The sequence below is a fragment of the Oncorhynchus kisutch genome, linkage group LG5 (genome assembly GCF_002021735.2).
Source record: "Oncorhynchus kisutch isolate 150728-3 linkage group LG5, Okis_V2, whole genome shotgun sequence".
Lineage (NCBI taxonomy): Eukaryota > Metazoa > Chordata > Actinopteri > Salmoniformes > Salmonidae > Oncorhynchus > Oncorhynchus kisutch.
In genome coordinates this window covers 31,286,476-31,307,057 of record NC_034178.2, presented here as the reverse complement: position 1 = coordinate 31,307,057, position 20,582 = coordinate 31,286,476, and the positions used below count along the sequence as shown (strand labels likewise).

The 20,582-nt window shown below is 44.4% G+C and overlaps 2 protein-coding genes across 5 annotated transcripts in view; one reads left to right on the top strand and one right to left on the bottom strand.

The window, feature by feature from the left end:
• si:dkey-264d12.5 (myosin-11) overlaps positions 1-4,451 on the bottom strand; it is a 36,864-nt gene extending 32,413 nt beyond the window's left edge. The window contains exons 1-5 of one of the 4 annotated variants that reach the window (XM_020483029.2): positions 4,150-4,451; positions 3,865-3,912; positions 1,027-1,203; positions 733-853; positions 79-311 (exon numbers count right to left, since the gene is read on the bottom strand). In XM_020483029.2, the coding sequence (XP_020338618.1) occupies positions 79-311; positions 733-853; positions 1,027-1,203; positions 3,865-3,912; positions 4,150-4,164 (594 nt within the window). In that variant the 5' untranslated portion in view covers positions 4,165-4,451. Of the gene's footprint in view, positions 1-78; positions 312-732; positions 854-1,026; positions 1,204-3,864 lie in introns of all 4 variants that reach the window. The other 3 variants (XM_020483027.2, XM_020483028.2, XM_031824853.1) reach the window with 3 other exon arrangements.
• A 2,933-nt stretch (positions 4,452-7,384) lies between these two features.
• On the top strand, positions 7,385-19,688 carry emp3a (epithelial membrane protein 3a (MAM blood group)). The gene is made up of 5 exons (XM_020482131.2): positions 7,385-7,551; positions 17,028-17,150; positions 18,583-18,685; positions 18,916-19,056; positions 19,260-19,688. Exons 2-5 carry the CDS (start codon positions 17,073-17,075, stop codon positions 19,433-19,435), a joined length of 498 nt encoding a protein of 165 aa, XP_020337720.1. The 5' UTR covers positions 7,385-7,551; positions 17,028-17,072; the 3' UTR covers positions 19,436-19,688.
• The last annotated feature ends 894 nt before the right edge of the window (positions 19,689-20,582 follow it).

Sequence of the window (20,582 nt, the reverse complement as noted above, 5' to 3'; positions counted from 1 at the left end):
GGTTAGCCCTAATCCTCTCATCTAAACTCAGTATAATCTTAGACTGAGAGAAAGCATGAGACAGCGAGTTGGTCTCACCTGGTCCATGCTCTCTTTGGTGCACTGAGTCTGGGACTGTGTCTCCTGCTGGCTAGCAGAGGGGGTGCCTGCCTGGGCATCGGGGACTTGCGGGGCCTGGGGTTCATCAGGTCTCTCCAGCAGGGAGGCCCTCTCCACCAGCAGGTAGGCCACCTGTTCACTGTGGCTGCTGGGAATCACTTCTGCCAGGCCCTCCTGGTACAACATCTCAGCCACCTCATTCATCTGGGCATCTGCACACACACACACTTTATTTTCTTCCTTACTGTGTAAGTGCAATACCTACAACACTTCACTTAAAAGGGGACTATTACACATTGGTAAGGACACTAATGACACTGATATGACAGGGAATGGGATACACATTTGAATCCGACACACAAATAACCATATGTGTGTTTAGATTGTATTTGTATAGACTTCATGAATCATTAGAAAAAGAAAAGGATGTATGAAATCAAATTAGAACGTATAATTGAAAGAGAGAAGTGTGATGACATGATCGTTCAATAATTACATTTGATGTGGAATACACATACCAAAAAAAGACAGTTGAGATTTTTTTTTTAAAGCAACATGGTTATTCATTCCAAAGGTTAATTTTTTTTCCATAGGGTTACATTTGTCACATCTTATCTGGGTTCTATGTCCCACCTTGCTGGAGTGTCAGGCGTTGCAGCTGGGCCCTGAGGACCTCATTCTCCTGCTCGTACTCCTGAGCCAGGGCATCCCTCTTCTCTGATAGGCTACGGATGTGCTCCAGGTACCTCTGCACCTGAGATAGACACATATCATCAGCTCAGGCCCTGAGCTTTGGCTGAAGCCAGATGAGTGCGTTCCTGTACCCACAACATGTTGCCAATCAGAGAAAAGGTATTGAGATGAATGTATGTGCAGCCTGTACAGTACAGTGTAGCATCACAGACAAAACTCTGGGTAATGGCTCACCTCGGCCATCTCGGCAGAGTGGCGTGCTCGTAGGCTGTCCAGGTCATGGGTCACGGCAACGAGGCGACCCTCGCTGTGCTGGAACAGCCTCCATAGGAAACCCAGCTGCTCCTTCACCGAGGCCCCGGGGGCCATGCCCTCCTCCTGCAGACAGAGGACCACATGCTCCAGCTCCTCCTGGGGTTAACATGACAGAGAGACAACCACAGAGATCAGACACTGATAGGCACCTTCCATTGAATGGAATGTCTCAATGCTGTTTCTTGCAATTGTACGATGATTGACTATCAGCTGGAAAGCAAATAGCTGCTATGAAGATGGCCAAAGACAAGGCAAAAACAAAGTGAAACTCTGAGAGACCACATTCTCCCTGCTTCTCCTCCTGGGCTAGAACATCCTTCTGCTCTGACAGGCTGGGGATCTGCTCTGGGTACTGGGCAACGGGCTGCACCTGAGAGACACTTATCAACAGCGTCTCAATGTTTCAAGGCCGGCTTCAGGCAACGTGACCCTGTGTTGAGAGAGATTAGTGCACTCTCTGAGACTAATTTGATTTAATTGAAGGAGAAAATGCTGAACTTGTCAGATCACCTGCCTTGCCAGGCAGATTCTTACCTATAAACGTTTTAATATGAAGCCTGTCAAATGCACTTTGATGAAGAGGCATGGACTGTATCTCTGACACATACAGTTGAAGTCGGAAGTTTACATAAACCTTAGCCAAACACATTTAAACTAAGTTTTTCACAATTCCTGACATTTAATGAGAGTAGAAAGTCCTCGCCTTAGGTCAGTTAGGATCACCACTTTATTTGAAGAATGTGAAATGTCAGAATAATACTAGTGATTTATTTCAGCCTTTATTTCTTTCATCACGTTCCCAGTGGGTCAGAAGTTAACATACACTCAATTAATATTTAGTAGCATTGCCTTTAAATTGTTTAACTTGGGCCAAACGTTTCAGGTAGCCTTCCACAAACTTCCCACAATAGGTTGGGTGAATTTTGGCCCATTCCTCTTGACAGAATAGGTGTAACTGAGTCAGGTTTGTAGGCCTCCTTGCTCGCACATGCTTTTTCAGTTCTGCCTACAAATGTTCTATAGGATTGAGGTCAGGGCTTTTGTGATGGTGTTGACTTTGTTATCCTTATGCCATTTTGCCACAACTTTGGAAGTATGCTTGGGGTCATTGCCCATTTGGAAGACCCATTTGCGACCAGGCTTTAGCTTCCTGACTGACGTCTTGAGATGTTGCTTCAATACATCCACATAATTTTCCTACCTCATGATGCCATCTATTTTGTGAAGTGCACCAGTCCCTCCTGCAACAAAGCACCCCCACAACATGATGCTGCCACCCCCGTGCTTCACTGTTGGGATGGTTTTTGTCGGCTTGCAAGTCTCCCCCTTTTTCCTCCAAACATAACGATGGTCATCATGGCCAAACAGTTCTATTTTTGTTTCATCAGACCAGAGGACTTTGTCCCCATGGGCAGTTTCAAACCATATGGCTGTTTTGGAGCAGTGGCTTCATCCTTGCTGAGCAGCCTTTCAGGTTATGTCGATATAGGGCTCATTTTACTGTGGATATAGATACTTTTGTACCTTTTTCCTCCAGCATCTTCACAAGGTCCTTTGCTGTTGTTCTGGGATTGATTTGCACTTTTTGCACCAACGTACGTTCACCTCTAGGAGACAGACCGCATCTCCTTTCTGAGCGGTATGACCGCTGCGTGGTCCCATGGTGTTTATACCTGCGTACTATTGTTTGTACAGATGAACATGGTAACTTCAGACATTTGGAAATTTCTCCCACGAATGAACCAGACTTGTGGAGGTGTACCATTTTTTTTCATGAGGTCTTGGCTGATTTCTATTGATGATATCAAGCAAAGAGGCACTGAGTTTGAAGGTAGGCCTTGAAATACATCCACAGGTATGCCTCCAATTGACTGAAATGATGTCAATTAGCCTATTAGAAGCTTCCAAAGCCATGACATCATTTTTGGAGTCTTCCAATAGGTTTCAGGGTACAGTCAACTTGGTGTATTTAAACTTCTGACCCACTGGAATTGTGATACAGTGAATTATAAGTGAAATAATATGTCTGTAAACAAAATACTTATGTCATGCACAAAGTAGATGTCCTAACCAAACTATAGTTTGTTAGCAAGAAATGTGTGGAGTGGTTGAAAAACTAGTTTGAAACTTCTGACTTCAACTATAATTTATTCATGTTTTTTTCCACATCTCATGCACTGCACTGTTCAGTATGAAAAACATATAGTAGACTTTCTCAGAGGGGTTGGGTTAAATGCAGAAGACACACTTAGGTTGACTGCATTCAGTTGTGCAACTGACTAGGTATCACCTTTTCCTTCCTCTGTGGATGACTATACTGTTGAGACTATGGATCCACATGACTTTGGGAAACAACTGTTGCTTATTAGCGTCAGCTGCAGTTGGGATAGTCAGGAGAGGTTTGCCTGAAATGTGCAGCTGTTTAAATGCCCACCAGACCTTCCCAACTATTTTAAGAGCCATTTTTGGAAAGGAATCTTACATTTATAATTTACTATGAGAAAAATGCCCAAGGTAAATCCTGTTAAATCAAGTCTGCGGTTAATGACAGTTGATTATAGTCATCATTGTAGTTTTGCCAGAGAAAGTCTGTCACTGTCATGGAGGGTTTGTAGCCTAGATACTGTACTCATTATAAACTTATTTTGACGGGTTGTCCGAAAAGTTGAATGGTAAATGTTGATCAACAGTTGCAAATAGGCTAGTATAAAGTCGTCAACATCAAATGGTAAAACTATGAAAGAAAGAGGGACTTACCTCACTCTGCTCCGTATCTTCCATGATAGGCGAGACAACTCGAAACAACTGGAAGAGTACTATTATTTAGGCGTTTAATCCCCAAAAAGACATAGAAGTGATTTGCTTCTCCCCCCCAAAAATGGCTGGAACGAACTCGCTTTCTAAAGTGGAACACATTATCCTTATGCGACGCAACAATGTTGCATTCCATTCCAGAGCCACGGATCGCGTAATAAGGCATTGAGCAGTTCACGGGTTTTTAGTTCGGACATGGCTGAATACAAAAGGCGTTAGCAGACTTACTGTAGAAACACTCATCCAGCGAGACGCATGGACGACGACTCCCAAGCCAGCACTATTTCCAAACAAGGATACGTTTTTTTACAAGGCATTCTCTGACCCTTCTCTTTATAAACCTTATTTCAAAACATGATACATTTATCTATTGTATTGTTAATTTTACGTGTCATGATGATGAGTTATTTTTCGTCTGTCTCGGTATGCCACGGATCAGTGCACAGTTGGTCTCACTCCCTTCCCATCATAGGCTACCGTTATTTTTGACTGGGTGGATTGTTTCGGAGTCGTGAACGCGCACCGGGATACCAGCGCACCATTCGCTTCTATTTTCTGGCTACAGAATAGGAAACATCGAGAAAAAATACATATACCCACGCCACCATGGCCTATGAATCTGTTTAGAATATGTACGTTTTTGTAGCCAACTCTCCCAATCATAGGCTTTAACATTCCTCATGTTAGTTGAATATTTTTTATACACAGACCTACTACTTAATTAGGAAATCATCTTTATTTTGTATCGAAATAATACGGTGAATGTAACTGAATGACCGTAAGATTGTGAACTTTGCATCAACCCTTCTCTATGACAGCAGAAACACTAGAGGGCGCACATATAATGCACAACATATATGCAACAAAAGACCAAGCTGAAATTCTGATCAAGATAGGGTCGTCATTATATAAATTATAACATAGAGCTAGTGGTCAGGATATAGTAGGATAGACAGTAGGATAAAAGTACCAAGCCTAACCACAGACCTAACTTAACCCTAGATTCATGCCTACATCCCACTTCAACCATAACTTAACCCTAGCTTCATGCCTACATCCCACTTCAACCCTAACTTAACCCTAGCTTCATGCCTACATCCCACTTCAACCATACCTTAACCCTAGCTTCATGCCTACATCCCACTTCAACCCTAACTTAACCATAGCTTCATGCCTACATCCCACTTCAACCCTAACTTAACCCTAGCTTCATGCCTACATCCCACTTCAACCCTAACTTAACCCTAGCTTCATGCCTACATCCCACTTCAACCCTAACTTAACCCTAGCTTCATGCCTACACCCCACTTCAACCCTAACTTAACCCTAGCTTCATGCCTACACCCAACTTCAACCCTAACTTAAACCTAGCTTCATGCCTACACCCCACTTCAACCCTAACTTAACCATAGCTTCATGCCTACATCCCAGTCCCTACCTAACCCTAGCTTCATGTCTACATCCCCCTTCAACCATACCTTAACCCTAGCTTCATGCCTACATCCCAGTTCAACCCCAACCCTAGCTTTATGCCTACACCAGAGTTCAACCATAACCCTAGCTTCATGCCTAGACCCCACTTTAACCCTAACTTAACCATAGCTTCATGCCTACATCCCAGTTCAACCCTAACCCTAGCTTCATGCCTACACCCCACTTCAACCCTAACTTAATCGTAGCTTCATGCCTACACCCCAGTTCACCCTAACTTCATGCCTACACCCCACTTTCATGCCTACATCCCAGTTCAACCCTAACCCTAGCTTCATGCCTACACTCCACTTCAACCCTACCTTAACCCTAGCTTCATGCCTACACCCCACTTCAACCCTAACTTAACCCTAGCGTCATGCCTACACCCCACTTCAACCCTAACTTAATCGTAGCTTCATGCGTACACCCCAGTTCAACCCTAACTTAACCCTAGATTCATGCCTACATCCCACTTCAACCCTAACTTAACCCTAGATTCATGCCTACATCCCACTTCAACCCTAACTTAACCCTAGCTTCATGCCTACATCCCACTTCAACCCTAACTTAACCATAGCTTCATGCCTACATCCCACTTCAACCTTAACTTAACCCTAGCTTCATGCCTACATCCCACTTCAACCCTAACCCTACTTCATGCCTACATCCCACTTCAACACTAACTTAATCGTAGCTTCATGCCTACAACCCAGTTCAACCCTAACCCTAGTATCAGCCTAATATTGGCATAACCATTATGTTCAACCGTGGCTCAAACCTTAACCTAACCCCTCCAAATAGGGCTCCCCCACCTCTGAATTCCCAATTTAAAGGTGCTAAACCTAGAATTTAGCAGAATTTTTACATTGTCCACTTGACCCAATTTCCACTAGATAACACAGCCACAAGCAGCTTTCCCATTTTGACAACAGATGCAGCTCTGTTGGGAGACATCAATAAGTGAATATCACAGCCAATCACATCACTGGAGGGTTAGTAATACTGTGAAACACTATCATTCCACTATTACTGCAGCTATATTATGGACATTTTCAACAAACAAAAAAAACCTGTATGCAACCATAGACCAAGCTGCAATTCAGATCAAAATAGGGGGTCATTATATTCAAAAATAAACATCAGTGTTCAGTTTAATGGAATTGAATTACATAGAATTTTATCAAGGCACTTCATGGAAAAATGTACATTTGTTAATTTGGTGTCTTTTTAGATTGTTCTATTTTATTGTATGTTTGTTGTCAAATATTGCCTTTACATTCAAATAAAGCAGATTTCGTGAAAATCTTTTTGTTTGTCTTATTGTGTTAACTTTTAGCCTACTTGTTTAGGTTTCTTGTGTGGTCTCAGTTTTCCCACTCACTAGGAATCAAAAGTGGTCTCTAATGAGAAGTAATTTCCTCCCATTGACTGAATCCAGCCTGGCAACAGTAGCCAACTGTACTGTACTAGAGACAGACTAACCCCGAATGGGTTATACAGTACATCTCCCATATTCCCACACAGTTGCCCATATATCAAAGCAATGGATCACTTTAAACTGGTAGTCTACTCAACTATAGTGTGACTTTGGATACAACTTGACAAAACAAATACATGAGGTAAATTGCTCCTGACAAATGCAATAATAATGTATGTTGCTAAGACAGTTAAGATTCTTCTGTCTCTATAAACTGACACTGAACACATACATTACATCTTTCTACTCTTACAATTTGCTGTAGGGTTATGGAACAGGTCGAAAGCAAAGTATTAATTATTCCCCATTGTATGTATACCATGCCAACATACGAATGTAATGTTTACAATATGTAGCTTTTCATGTGATTGACTCGGTTCATGACTGTGGGTGGGTCCAGTGCAGTTGGTAGTCAGTAGTCATTTTTAGTCAGTTGGTCCAGACTGTAGACTTTGGGGGAGGGCAGAGGAAATGGAAGTTTAAAACTCCCCCTGTATCCCACTCTGCATTCCAACCCCTGTCTTTCTCTAAATTTTGGAGACCGAGTGTGGGAGAAGACGAAGAGTAGAGGGGGAGGAGATTGGCATCTGTGAGAAAAGCCCGATTGCAGCAGAAGACAGGGCTACTGAGGATTACAGAACCAGCCACTTGGCCCCAGGAACTGAAATTTGCAATCTAAGGTAAGTCGCAATATCAAGGCTTTGAACTTGACTTGACAGTCTTGATAAATCTTTGGTTATAGTGATATCTATTGTGTTTTTGCTTTGATTTAACAGTGACACAAATATACTATATACCAACATCATTATGTGTGTTTTGAAATAGATACTTTTAAAATGGTTATTCTCAATCTAGAGTATAATGTTATCAGAGTCAATGTACTTTGTTTTCACGCCACAGTTCTCTTTCAGCCACTCACTCAGCGTAACATACTATGGGGAGTCAATGTCAATGACCGATCATATTCACCTGATGAAAATCACGCCCAACAGGCCAATGGATGCTGAGCCTGCCCTCGGAAGCCTTCCTGGTTATAATACCAGGCTCGCATTAATTTCCTCAATTCTTCGCTCTTCAGCTCACCTAAAGGGAGAAAGGGTCACACAATCTACAAACTTTTCAAGGACACAAAGATTACGATTTTCGGCTTCAACTTAGGTGTCTGTTATTGGGGAGAGAGTACTGGCACCCCTAAATGTTACGAGTTTTGGGTGTTGGTATCGGTTTTTGTGTTTGATAAACGTCAACCTCTTTCTGTTCTTTCTACTCTGTTTGTTCAGCTAATGCTTCCTTGCTTGGGTAGGATTTGTGTTGGCTAAAAACCCACTTCTTCCTGCTCTGCTTGTTCAGCTAATGCTTCCTTGCTTGGGTAGGATTTGTGTTGGCTAAAAACCCACTTCTTCCTGCTCTGCTTGTTCAGCTAATGCTTCCTTGCTTGGGTAGGATTTGTGTTGGCTAAAAACCCACTTCTTTCTGCTCTGCTTGTTCAGCTAATGCTTCCTTGCTTGGGTAGGATTTGTGTTGGCTAAAAACCCACTTCTTCCTGCTCTGCTTGTTCAGCTAATGCTTCCTTGCTTGGGTAGGATTTGTGTTGGCTAAAAACCCGCTACATTCTGTTCTGCTTGTGTAGCCAGTACTTCCTTGCTTGAGTTCAAAAAGGCTAACCAGCTGAGTTTTAACCTCCGACCGTACCCTAGGGCATACTCACAAGTGTTGTCCTGTTTGCCTGGGGTGGAAACACGCTCAGTAGGCTTTTGGCTCAGACCAGTGAAGGGTCTTCCGATGAAACCAGTGAAGGTCTTCTGATGAAGCAACCTCAGGAATGGGGTTGTCTGTGGCCGAAAAAGAGCAGCAGCGGTGGTAGGAGTTCATTCCGGTTTCTCTGGCAGTGTTCAGAGTCTAGATTCTGGGGATGATATACTATCCCTGGTTGGCTCAAGGGCAGCTCTGGGACAGCCTAAAGGTATTGGGAGAAGGTATTTACCTCCTGTCACTTCAGCGCGGTGAAGCGTCACTTACCCCTGTATAAAGATTTTCGCGGATGAGCTAAAGGCAACCTGGGATTCCCCTCATTCAGCCAGGCTGGTGCCACCAGGTTATGGCGAGTTCGTGATTGTAGAGGGTATGAAGAAGGTGGGGCACTTTGCTGTCTGATGGATGGAAAGCTGGTGAGAAACTGAGCTCCAGATGCTAACAACGGGGCTAATCCTAGCAGGGTGCTTCCGAATAAACCGTGCCGGCAGATCAGATAGACAAAGTGTACCAGGGTGAGGGGTGTGCCGGCCCGGTCATTGAATGTGGTCACAATGCTGCAGATGTATCATATCGATTTGCTGCAGGAGCTGAATGTGAGTGTGGAGTTGGGGAAGCCAGTTTCAGAGCTTCTCAACAAAATCCGTGCTACGGCTGATTTTGTGCTGCGTCTGTCCCACTGTACTATCCTAGTTGGGGGGAAAGTATGGTAGCAGCAGCGGTGGTGGCTCAGCGCCACCTCTGGTTGACATTGTCCTGGATTCCTGAGAGGGACAGGCGTATGTATTTTGATGAACCAGTTTCACCAAAAGGTTGTTTAGCTTGGCTATGGAGTCCTAACAGGCCCCTTTCAGGGAGAAACAAAAACAGGACGCAGCTCTACGGGTCTTTTTCCAATGAAGATCCTTCACCGGGGCACCTCGGCAGTTCCCGAGGCGTGATGGGAAGGGTCTAGGCCAGAGGCAGGATGCATTTACGGCGACAACAGTGCTCCCAAGTGGCTTGGTCAATGGGGGCAAGTTACTTGTTGCCAAAGTCCCCTAACCCGGTGTGAGCCGGGTATCAGAACGGCAGTACCATGAAAGCACATTGTTTCTACCCAAGATTCCTCGGTGTTCAGGGGTATTGAGAGTGTGGTATCGTCCAGGTGTGTGCATTCCTCACATTCAGACACACGGTTGTGGTGGATATGAAAACAAGCATGACAAAAAAAAACATTTTATCCCAGTCATTCAGGAGATAATGTTTGGGAAACTGGCAGTGTGATCTGTCCAGTGGCTGGCATGCACAGTTTCATTGGTTAATGAAGACGGCGACGAGGGGGTACTGTCTGCAGTTCTCTGTGCATTCTCCTCCTTTTCGTGGCATCATTATGTCAATGGTCCCCGAGGTCCTAGCGTCTATCTTGAGAGAGATTTCCTCTCTCCTTCAAAAGCAGGCTATTCGGGTGGTCCCTATGTCTGAAGTACAGAGCGGTTACTTCTTAGTTCCCAAGAGAGATCGAACATTGTGTCCCATCCTGGACTTCTGTGTTTTAAACAAGCACCTCAAGGTTTGCAAGTTCAAAAGGCTCACACTCCTCCGGCTATTGTTGTCTGTGCGTCCCATCGATTGGTACAAATCCGTAAATCTGAAAGATGCGTATTTTCATGTGGCTAAACATCCTCCTCACAGAAAGTTTCTGAGGTTTCATTTCGAGGGTGTGGCCTATGAGTTTCTGGTCCTGCCTTTCGGGCTCTCCCTATCACCCGCACCTTTTCTGTGGTGGTGGAGCCGGCTTTGGCACCGGTGTGGTGCCAGGGCTATGAGTATTGGCCTATCTGGGTGATTGGCTGGTCGTAGCGGTGTCGAGGGAACCGGAGGAGCTCCACACATTGGTTTCCCATATTCAGTTTCTGGGGTTCATAGTGAATCACAAGAAAAGTTGTTTGACGCCGGCTCAGCGCATTCAGTTTCTGGGTCTCGTTCTGGACTCGGTTCTGAATCATGCGTTTTTGTCCCAACAGAGGAGGGTCGCATACCGGCTCTGTCTGGCAAGGTTTCAGCTAGAGCACTGTGCCTTTTCGCTTGTGCCTGCGGATATTGGGTCTGATGACCTCTATGATAGCTCTGGTGTCTCTGGGACTTCTGTTGATGTGTCTGTTTCAGTGTTGGGTTCAAGGTATCCCCGTGGTGCCTAAGGGACCCGTGACTGCTGTTGCAGGGGATTCTCATGGGCCAGGTAATGTTCAGCAGGGTGATCACGACAGATGCGTCCTTACTAGGATGGGGAGCGCTGTGTGTGGGCTACTCGGAAAGATGGATTTGGTCAACAGCGCAAAGAGCGCAGCATATCAATTACCTAGAGCTTCGGACTGTTTTGCTAGCACTTCATATTGTGTATATGCATAGAAATGAAACCTAATATAACTCAAACGGAAAGCATTTGCATTTTTGCGCAGTCCAGGCAGTGCTGAAAAAAAATTGTCATTTTAATCCATAGAGACGTGAAGGAGAAGCTCGTCGGATGTTGATCTCTTCTCGGCTGGGTCCTCATTTGGGACCTAAGTTCCATGTTGTTAAGAGACTCTTTCTCTTTCTCTAGCAGGCCAAACTATCCCTCTCAGCACTGCCTGGACTGCGCAAAAATGCAAATGCTTTCCGTTTGAGTTATATTAGGTTTTATTTTCATCAATATGAAGTGCTAGCATCATTCCCTTAGTTACCGCTTACATGCAAGTTCTGACTGAAAACTGGTGTAAGCAGACCACTATCTCAAATCTACTGCTGATAATCTGAATAATCGTTCCAAATCTTGGCAAGTAGTTGTAAGTCTGACATCCTAGAGGTGTGCCTCAAGGATCAATTTTAGGTCCACTGTTGTTAAGTATCTACATCAACAACATTGGGAGACATTGAGACAGCTGATGTACATTTTTATGTGGATGACACTGTTCTCTATTCAAGCGACAGTAGTTTGACTTTGGCTTAAAAACGAACTCAAATGGCTTTTAACATCATTCAACAGAATCTGTACGATTTGAAGCTTGTTCTGAATTGCTCTAAAACAAAATACATGTTATTTTTCCAATACTAAACACTCTGAAAATCATGTCATTACTACCTTGAAAAGGAAGTCTACAGAGCAAGTAAAGACAAATATCTAGGAGTTTGGGCGGATGAGAAGCTGAGCTTCACTAATCATGTTGAGGGCCTGGTAAAGAAGATCAAATTGAGAATCGTTTTTTTCCAGGCTTGTTTTACTTTGGAGGCCAGATAAGAACTGCTACGGTGTACATTCCTGTCTATCTTCGACTACCGTGATGGTATTTATATGCAGACCTCAAGCACTACCCTGAAGGCACTTGATTCCATGTATCATGCAGCTCTTAGGTTTATTACCGACCAAAAGAGTTTGACACGCCACTGTGATCTCTATAGTGCTGTCAGCTGGTCTTCGCTGACTTTATGTCGGCTTTAACATTGGTATGCTATGATCAATAAGGCCATTTTTGGAAGACTGTCACTTGATCCCTGTTCTTATTTGACACGGTCAGAAAATAAATACCAGTTACAGTCTCACTCCTACTTACTTCTAACGGTCCCTAAAATCAGAACAGATCATTGCAAAAAAAAGTGTTTTAACTACTCAGCTCGGTGGTCTTGGAATTCTCTCCAGAACAGCTTGAAACCCCAGGATCTTCTTACTGAGGAATGTGATTGTCATTCGGACTTGGTGCGGTGGTACATTGGATTGACTAGTTCATCTATGGCGCTTGCATGTCTCTGTCATTTAAATGTATTTGTGTCTTCCTAAAACAAAAAACAAAAAATGATGGTGTGCCTATGTCTGTAAGTTGTTACAGTTGGTCTGATATTTGTCCGTGGTAGTCCTTTATTAGTGGACGGCGGGTCGCAACAATAACCGTCATTTCTGTCATACTGCATGAGGAGTTATTGTACACCTGTCTATTAAATGGATGTATGCTTTTGCATACTATTTGGGTGAAGATAGCACTTTAGCGTGCCTTTCCAGTGTATTAATCCAGTAAGCATTTAGTAGTTAGTCAAGCCTAACGTGGCGCCGCGGCATGTTACTTCGGTAATTGTGTTGTGTCCCACCCTTTCCGATGTCTTTATGGGATTCAGTGAGATTCCATCCATTCAGTTATTAGTAATGGTGTAGTCATTCATGTGTTATTGCCAACTAGTGGTGCTTTAGTTTAAGCCTTTCATGTGTAATAACCTGTTATAGTGATGTCATATAGTTTATATTTGTTATGCAATGTCATTGTATAATAGTTGTATATCATTCCTGATTTTGATGGCACTTTAGTTATCTGCTTCCTCCTATAGGAAAACCACGCATACACACACATCCACACACGGCTTCACACCCAAGTGTGCCTTGTGTCAAGCCGTAGCTCTGTATATGCTGTGCTGCCTTCATACGGTGCTGTTACATACGGTCTATCTTGAAGTAAACTGCAAGTTTCACTGTGTCTTCCCATCAGTGCATCCTGACCGAGGCCCAGATGCAAGCACGCCCATACCAAACCAGCAACCTAAGAATAATACACCTTTAGTGAAGCCTGGACCTGGTCTGATCATCCACGGCGCCACGCCTAACCTTATCCTAGTTGTTGTAGCACAGCAGAGTATTCACAGTATTCACAGTATGCACAGTATGCACAGTATTCACATGGGAAAGAAAACGACCTTCAGCCTCTTATTGAGGGAGCTGCCAAGACAACACTCCTCTCCACCCAGTCCCTTCCTTTCCAGCCAGGCCAGATGGGACACAACTCCAGACGAGTGGGAGACCTTCAGAGAGTACAGGTTCGTCCCAGACTCCCATCTGAGCCACGAGAGCAGAGGGACAGTCTCACTCAGCTACGTGAGCAACAAGAAGAGACCTCATACCCCAGTCCATAGCTAGACTCTCTCTCACTAAGCCAGCCTCTACAGAGCCCTCATCCTGAGGCATCCCTGCCTCCTCCAGCAGCAGCTGAGTTGTCTCAGTCCCGGCACTCACCACACCTGTCTGAAGGCTATTCATCCACTAGTGGTCCAGCTAAGAGACATACTGTACCTACCTATCAGCTCCCAGACATTTCCAGTGTGGAGAACCAGCCCGCTGACGGTGCCAGGGTGTATCTACCTGTCCCTGCCACTGGTTCTCATTTTGCCCTCAGCATCGGTATCCATCCTGTTCCTGACAAGGTGTTCCAGTCTGCCACCGTTAGCCAACAGTAGCCTGCAGCCAGCTGCTGTTCCAGAGTGGCCACCCTCTCCAGCTACAGAGCAACAGTCAGCAGTCAGCCATCGTGGAGCTCTAGACCACCAGTATCTCTTCCACCAGCTGTAGCACTGGGATCCTCAGCCCCTGTCCCCGTATCTCTTCCACCAGCTGTAGCCCAGGGATCCTCAGCCCCTGTCCCAGTATCTCTTCCACCAGCTGTAGCCGAGGGGCCACCACCTGTCTCTAAGCTAAGAGTCATCCCTGTTCCAGTTAGGGGGGCTTCAGAAGCCAACAACAAGCCCCCACCTGCTCCTGATGAGGAGCCCAGCTCATCTCCAGCCACGGTCCCTCCCATGTTGCTAGGACTACAGTACTACAGTAAGTCTTACAGGTCCCCTTACAGATTGTATATCACCATAGTATGTCATACCGAGTGACCAACTGAAAGGGAACGTACAGTTTTGAATATAACTACTGTTCCCTAAAGGAGGGAGCGAGGTATAACATATTTTGGCCCCGCGCCGTCAGGGGGTTTGGGCTTGCTGAAGAGCGGTACTGAATTGAGGAAATACATGCGAGCATCTGTATTATAGCCAGGAAGGCGGGGCTTCCGAGGGCAGTCTCGGCATCAATTGGCCCATTGGGAGTGATTTCAGTTTTCTTCAGGTGAATATGATTGGTCGTTGACTCCCCATAGTATTTTTTTGCCTCATTCCCTCCTTCAGGGAACAGTAGCTATATTCATAACTGTACATTCTCCCTCCTACCATGTTAATTCCTCAGGTTTGCTCCTCTTCGTACTAGGTAAGTACTACATAAACAGTACAGTTTACCTCAGCAGTGAAAAAGCATTACCAACCCGATAAAGAATGTGACGAGACACATACCTTTTAGAATAGTCATTACCAATCTAATGGAAACAAATCTCCCTCTCACTATTTAACGCAGGGGAACATGTATGTGTTGTATTTGAATTTAGAAAGGAGAAGAACAGTACACCCACACACAGTCTGCTCTATTCTGGAACTGAATGTCTGAACCTAGTCCTCCATTGGCATTCATCCCATAAACAGGCGCTGTCAGAATGGGCCAGCTTGAATGGGCAAGCTAGAGGAGACTGCGAAATGAACTCCTCTCAAGAAATTCTCTTATTCCAGCCATTTGTTGTTGAATGGTGATGTATATTAGATTATTTACAGTATGAGGATGGGGATGGGATATAACCTTGTCCTGCATTGCTTCTAGACATCTGTATATATGTGCACAGGCTCACAGGAAAGGCATACGTCTACAGTTGAGGTCGGAAGTTTACATACACTTAGTTTGGAGTCATTTAAACTCCATACATTTCTTGTTAACAAACTATAGTTTTGGCAAGTCGGTTAGGACATCTACTTTGTGTATGACACAAGTAATTTTTCCAACAATTGTTAACAGACATATTATTTCACTTACAATTCACTGTATCACAATTCCAGTGGGTCAGAAGTTTACATACACTAAGTTGACTGTGCGTGTAAACAGCTTGGAAAATACCAGAAAATGATGTCATGACTTTAGAAGTTTCTGATAGGCTAATTGACATAATTTGAGTCAATTGGAGATGTACCTGTGGATTTATTTCAAGGCCTACCTTCAAACTCAGTGCCCCTGTGCTTGACATCATAGGAAAGTCAAACGAAATCAGGCAAGACCTCAGAAAAAAAATTTGTAGACCTCCACAAATCTGATTCATCCTTGGGAACAATTTCCAAACGCCTGAAATTACCACGTTCATCTGTACTAACAATAGTACGCAAGTATAAACACCATGGGATCACGCAGCCGTCATACCGCTCAGGAAGGAGACGTGTTCTGTCTCCTAGAGATGAACGTACTTTGGTGTGAAAAGTGCAAAACAATCTCAGAACAACAGCAAAGGACCTTGTTAAGATGCTGGAGGAAACAGGTACAAAAGTATCTACATCCACAGTAAAATGAGGCCAATATCGACATAACCTGAAAGGCCACTCAGCAAGGAAGAAGCCACTGCTCCAAAACCGCCATAAAAAAGACAGACTACGGTTTGTAACTGCACATGGGGACAAAGATCGTACTTTTTGGAGAAATGTCCTCTGGTCTGATGAAACAAAAAATAGAACTGTTTGGCCATAATGATCATTGTTATGTTTGGAGGACAAAGGGGGAGGCTTGCAAGCCAAAGAACACCATCCCAACCGTGAAGCACGGGGGTGGCAGCATCATGTTGTGGGGGTGCTTTGCTGCAGGAGGGACTAGTGCACTTCACAAAATAGATGGCATCATGAGGTAGGAAAATTATGTGGCTATATTGAAGCAACATCTCAAGACATCAGTCAGGAAGTTAAAGCCTGGTCGCAAATGGGTCTTCCAAATGGACAATGACCCCAAGCATACTTCCAAAGTTGTGGCAAAATGGCTTAAGGCCAACAAAGTGTGAGCAAGGAGATCTACTAACCTAGTTATACCAGCTCTGTCAGGAGGAATGGGCCAGAATTCACCCAACTTATTGTGGGAAGCTTGTGGAAGGCTACCCGAAACGTTTGACCAAAGTTAAACAATTTAAAGGCAATGCTACCAAATACTAATTGAGTGTATGTAAACTTCTGATCCACTGGGAATGTGATGAAAGAAATAAAAGCTGGAATAAATCATTCTCTCTACTGCTATTATGACATTTCACATTCTTCAAATAAAGTGGTGATCCTAACTGACCTAAGACCAGGAATTTTTACTAGAATTAAATGTCAGGAAAAACCAAGTCTAAATATATTTGTCTAAGGTGTATGTAAACTTCCGATTTCAACTGTACATGTTTCTAGTCTGATTGAAATGATAATAGTAATAATAGTAGCAGCAGACAGGGGTTTCAGACAAGTGACGGGACATTTACTTACTAAACCTACAGCATGTTGGAGCTCTGCTATGTTCTTCAAACGCAGTTCAGGCTCTCTAGATTCCCCTGACTTATTCCCCTGACTAAGATGCCTGTGGTGGGTTGATAGATAGGCAGAGAGAGATAATCACTGCAGGCATATGTTGAGGAGCATGATGAAAGTGAACATGTTTCCCCCTGAGAGAGCGATAGAGAGAGAGAGCGATAGAGAGCGAGAGAGAGAGCGAGAGTATTTCAGGCAACTATCTCAAGACTATGTCTATGTCCAGGACCCCTGGGTGTGGCCTCAGTGGAAGCTCCCAGCAGCAGCCATCATGGTTCTCCTGCTCATGTCTGTGACTGTGCTGCATCTGCTCACTCTGGCCATGCTGTTCATCGCTACCATGGAGAAGGTGAGACACTCTCCACTGTTAGCCAATCTCAACAACTAACAAAGTTAGTGTGAGAGAGGTAGAACAATTATTGTTATCAATCAATAATAACAAACCTCCTGGCATTGACAACTTAGATGGAAAGCTACTGAGGATGGTAGCTTACTCTATGGCCACTCCTATCTGTCATATCTTTAATCAGAGTCTAGAGGGAGTTGCACCACTGCACCATTCGGGGGGCTCACGAATGGTGCAGCAGTCTAAGGCACTGCATCTCAGTGCTAGAGGCATCACTACAGACCCTGGTTTGAATCCATGCTGTATCACAACCGACCGTGATTGGGAGTCCCATGATTGGGAGTCCCATGATTGGGAGTCCCATGATTGGGAGTCCCATGATTGGGAGTCCCATGATTGGGAGTCCCATGATTGGGAGTCCCATGATTGGGAGTCCCATGATTGGGAGTCCCATGATTGGGAGTCCCATTGTGCGGTGCACAATTGACCCAGCGTCGTCCAGGTTTAGCCTATGTAGACCATCATTGTAAATAAGAATTTGTTCTTAACTGACTTGCCTAGTTAAATAAAGGTTAAATAAAAATAATAATATATAAAAAATTGTTCTCAGGCATGGAGGGAAGCCAAAGGAATTCTGCTACCCAAGAGTGGTAAAACAACCTTTACTGGTTCTAACAGCAGACGTTTCTGCCAGCTCTTAGCAAACTATTGTAAAAATTGTGTTTGCCCAAATACAATGCTTTTTCTCTGACACACACACTAACCCCACCAGACATGCCACCACGGGTCTTTCACATTCCCTAAATCCAGAACAAATTCAAGAAAGTGTACATAATTTTATGGAGACATTATTGCATGGAACTCCTTTCCATCTCATATTGCTTAAATGAACAGCAACCCTTTTTTGAAACAGATAAAGCAACACCTAACGACTCTCCCTTATTTGACCTAGTTATGTTGTGTGTATGTATTGACATATAGGCCATGTGTGCCATTTTTACATGTATGTAGTTCTGTCTTTGAGCTGTTCTTGTCTACTAATGTTCTGTAATATGTCATGTTTCATGTTTTGCGTGAACCCCAGGAAGCGTAGCTGCTACTTTCGCAACAGCTAATGGGGATCCTAATAAAATACCAAAATACCAAATCCGACTCTGCAGCACTCCCTTTTCCTGGCATATGTTGCTGATATGAGTATCAAAGGCTGAAGAGAGCAACCACAACAATGTTGAATATCAACCTACGGATAGTACTATGGTGCTTAAGATAAACCTACCGTGACCTTATATAACATGCAGGAATGTGATTTATGGATATCCAATCACATCGAAAGCTCTGAAGGAATCCAACAGTGGGACGTAGCCAACCCACTTTTATGATATGGGCAGATTGCCTGCTGAACTAAACCTTTCTTCCATTGTGTGTCTCGCTCTAGTCCTGGTGGGTCTGGACCGATGCTGAGATCACAGACCTCTGGTATAACTGCATTCATGACAACGCAACGGGAAACTGGCTGTGTGCTGCCTCCAATGAAAATGGTAAATAAAATAGGACGTTTTATCCAGGCTACGTGTGGTCTTTAGGATCTAGTCTACATGTGAATGAGGATGTCACTTTATGTCACCGCTTCCCATCGTTATTCTGTGTAATTATGCCTTTGAGTGATCATGTGCATGATGTTTCTGTTTTTGTGTTTCAATGTAGTCTTTATATTCAATGTGTTGTCCCAATGACATGGAGTCTTATGGCTCATCTCTTGTTCCTCCAGACTGGTTGCAGGCTGTCCAAGCCCTGATGGTCTTCTCTGTGGTCTTCTCCTCTATCTCCTTCCTGGTCTTCCTGGGTCAGCTCTTCACCTTGTCTAAAGTCGGGCTCTTCTATTTCACAGGCCTTTGTCAGGTCTTCGCAGGTACTGTACTGGACCAGAACTTACCAGTTTATGGCAGCCAGTTATTTTGTGTGTGTACTTACTGTATATTATTTTAGAGGGTTTGTCATTAACCTAGATAAGTTGCTTCCTCATTCTCTGTTAATTGTGGTTATTGATTCACACACGTTTATTCTCGGTAGATCATTTACCCTCCCTCTCCCCTGTCTGCTTTGCTCCTCCAGGTTTCACATCATTTGCCGCCTCGCTCATCTTCACGTTCCACCGTAAGGAAATCCTGGAGGACTCTAGAGACCTAAGCATGGGTCACTTTGGCTACTGCTTCATCCTGGCTTGGTCCTGTGTACCCCTCCTGCTCTTCAGTGGAGTTCTGTATGTCCACCTGCGCAAGAGGCAGTGAGCCAAGACAGACGTGAGGTCAATCAGCAGCATCATTCAATATTACTTGGTACTGTTATCCTGTTATCACTCGACTGTGGTGAACAACAACAGAGACGCAATGTGTGATGAAAGAGAGGTCTTTATTTTCTCTGTAATAGATTTCCAATGGGATTTACATACACTACATGACCAAAAGTATGTGGACACCTGCTCATCGAACACCTCATTCCAAAATCATGGGCATTAATATGGAGTTGGTCCCCCCCTTTGCTGCAATAACAGCATCAACTCTTCTGGGAAGCATTTCCACTATATGTTGGAACATTGCTGGAGGGACTTGCTTACATTCAGCCACAAGAGCATTAGTGAGATCCGGCACTGATGTTGGGCAATTATGCTTTGCTCACAGTCAGCATTCCAATTCATCCCACAGGAGTTAGATGGGGGCTCTGTGCAGGCCAGTCAAGTTCTTCCACACTGATCTCGACAAAGCATTTCTGTATGGACCTTGCTTTGTGCACGGGGTCATTGTCATGCTGAAACAGGAAAGGGCCTTCCCCAATCTGTAGCCACAAAGTTGGAAGCACAGAATCGTCTAGAACATCATTGTATGCTGTTGTGTTAAGATTTCCCTTCACTGGAACTAAGGGGCCAAGCCCAAACCATGAAAAACAGCCCCAGACTATTATTCCTCATCCACCAAACTTTACAGTTGGTACTATGCATTGGGGCAGGTAGTGTTCTCCTGGCATCCACCAAACCCAGAGTCTTCCATCGGACTGCCAGATGGTAAAGAGGGATTCATCACTCCAGAGAATGCGTTTCCACTGCTACAGAGTAGTCCAATGGCGGAAAGCTTTACACCACTCCAGCAGACGCTTGGCATTGAGCATGGTGATTTTAGGCTTGTGTGCGGCTGCTCGGCCAGGGAAACCAATTTCATGAAGATCCAGATGAACAGTTCTTGTGCTGACGTTGCTTCCAGAAGCAGTTTGGAACTCGGTAGTGAGTGTTGCAACTGAGGACAGAATTTTTATGCGCTACGCCCTTCAGCACTCGGCGGTCCCGTTCTGTCAGCTTGTGTGGCCTACCACTTCGCGGCTGAGCCGTTGTTGCTCCTAGACATTCCACTTCACAATGACAGCACTTACAGTTGACCGGGGTAG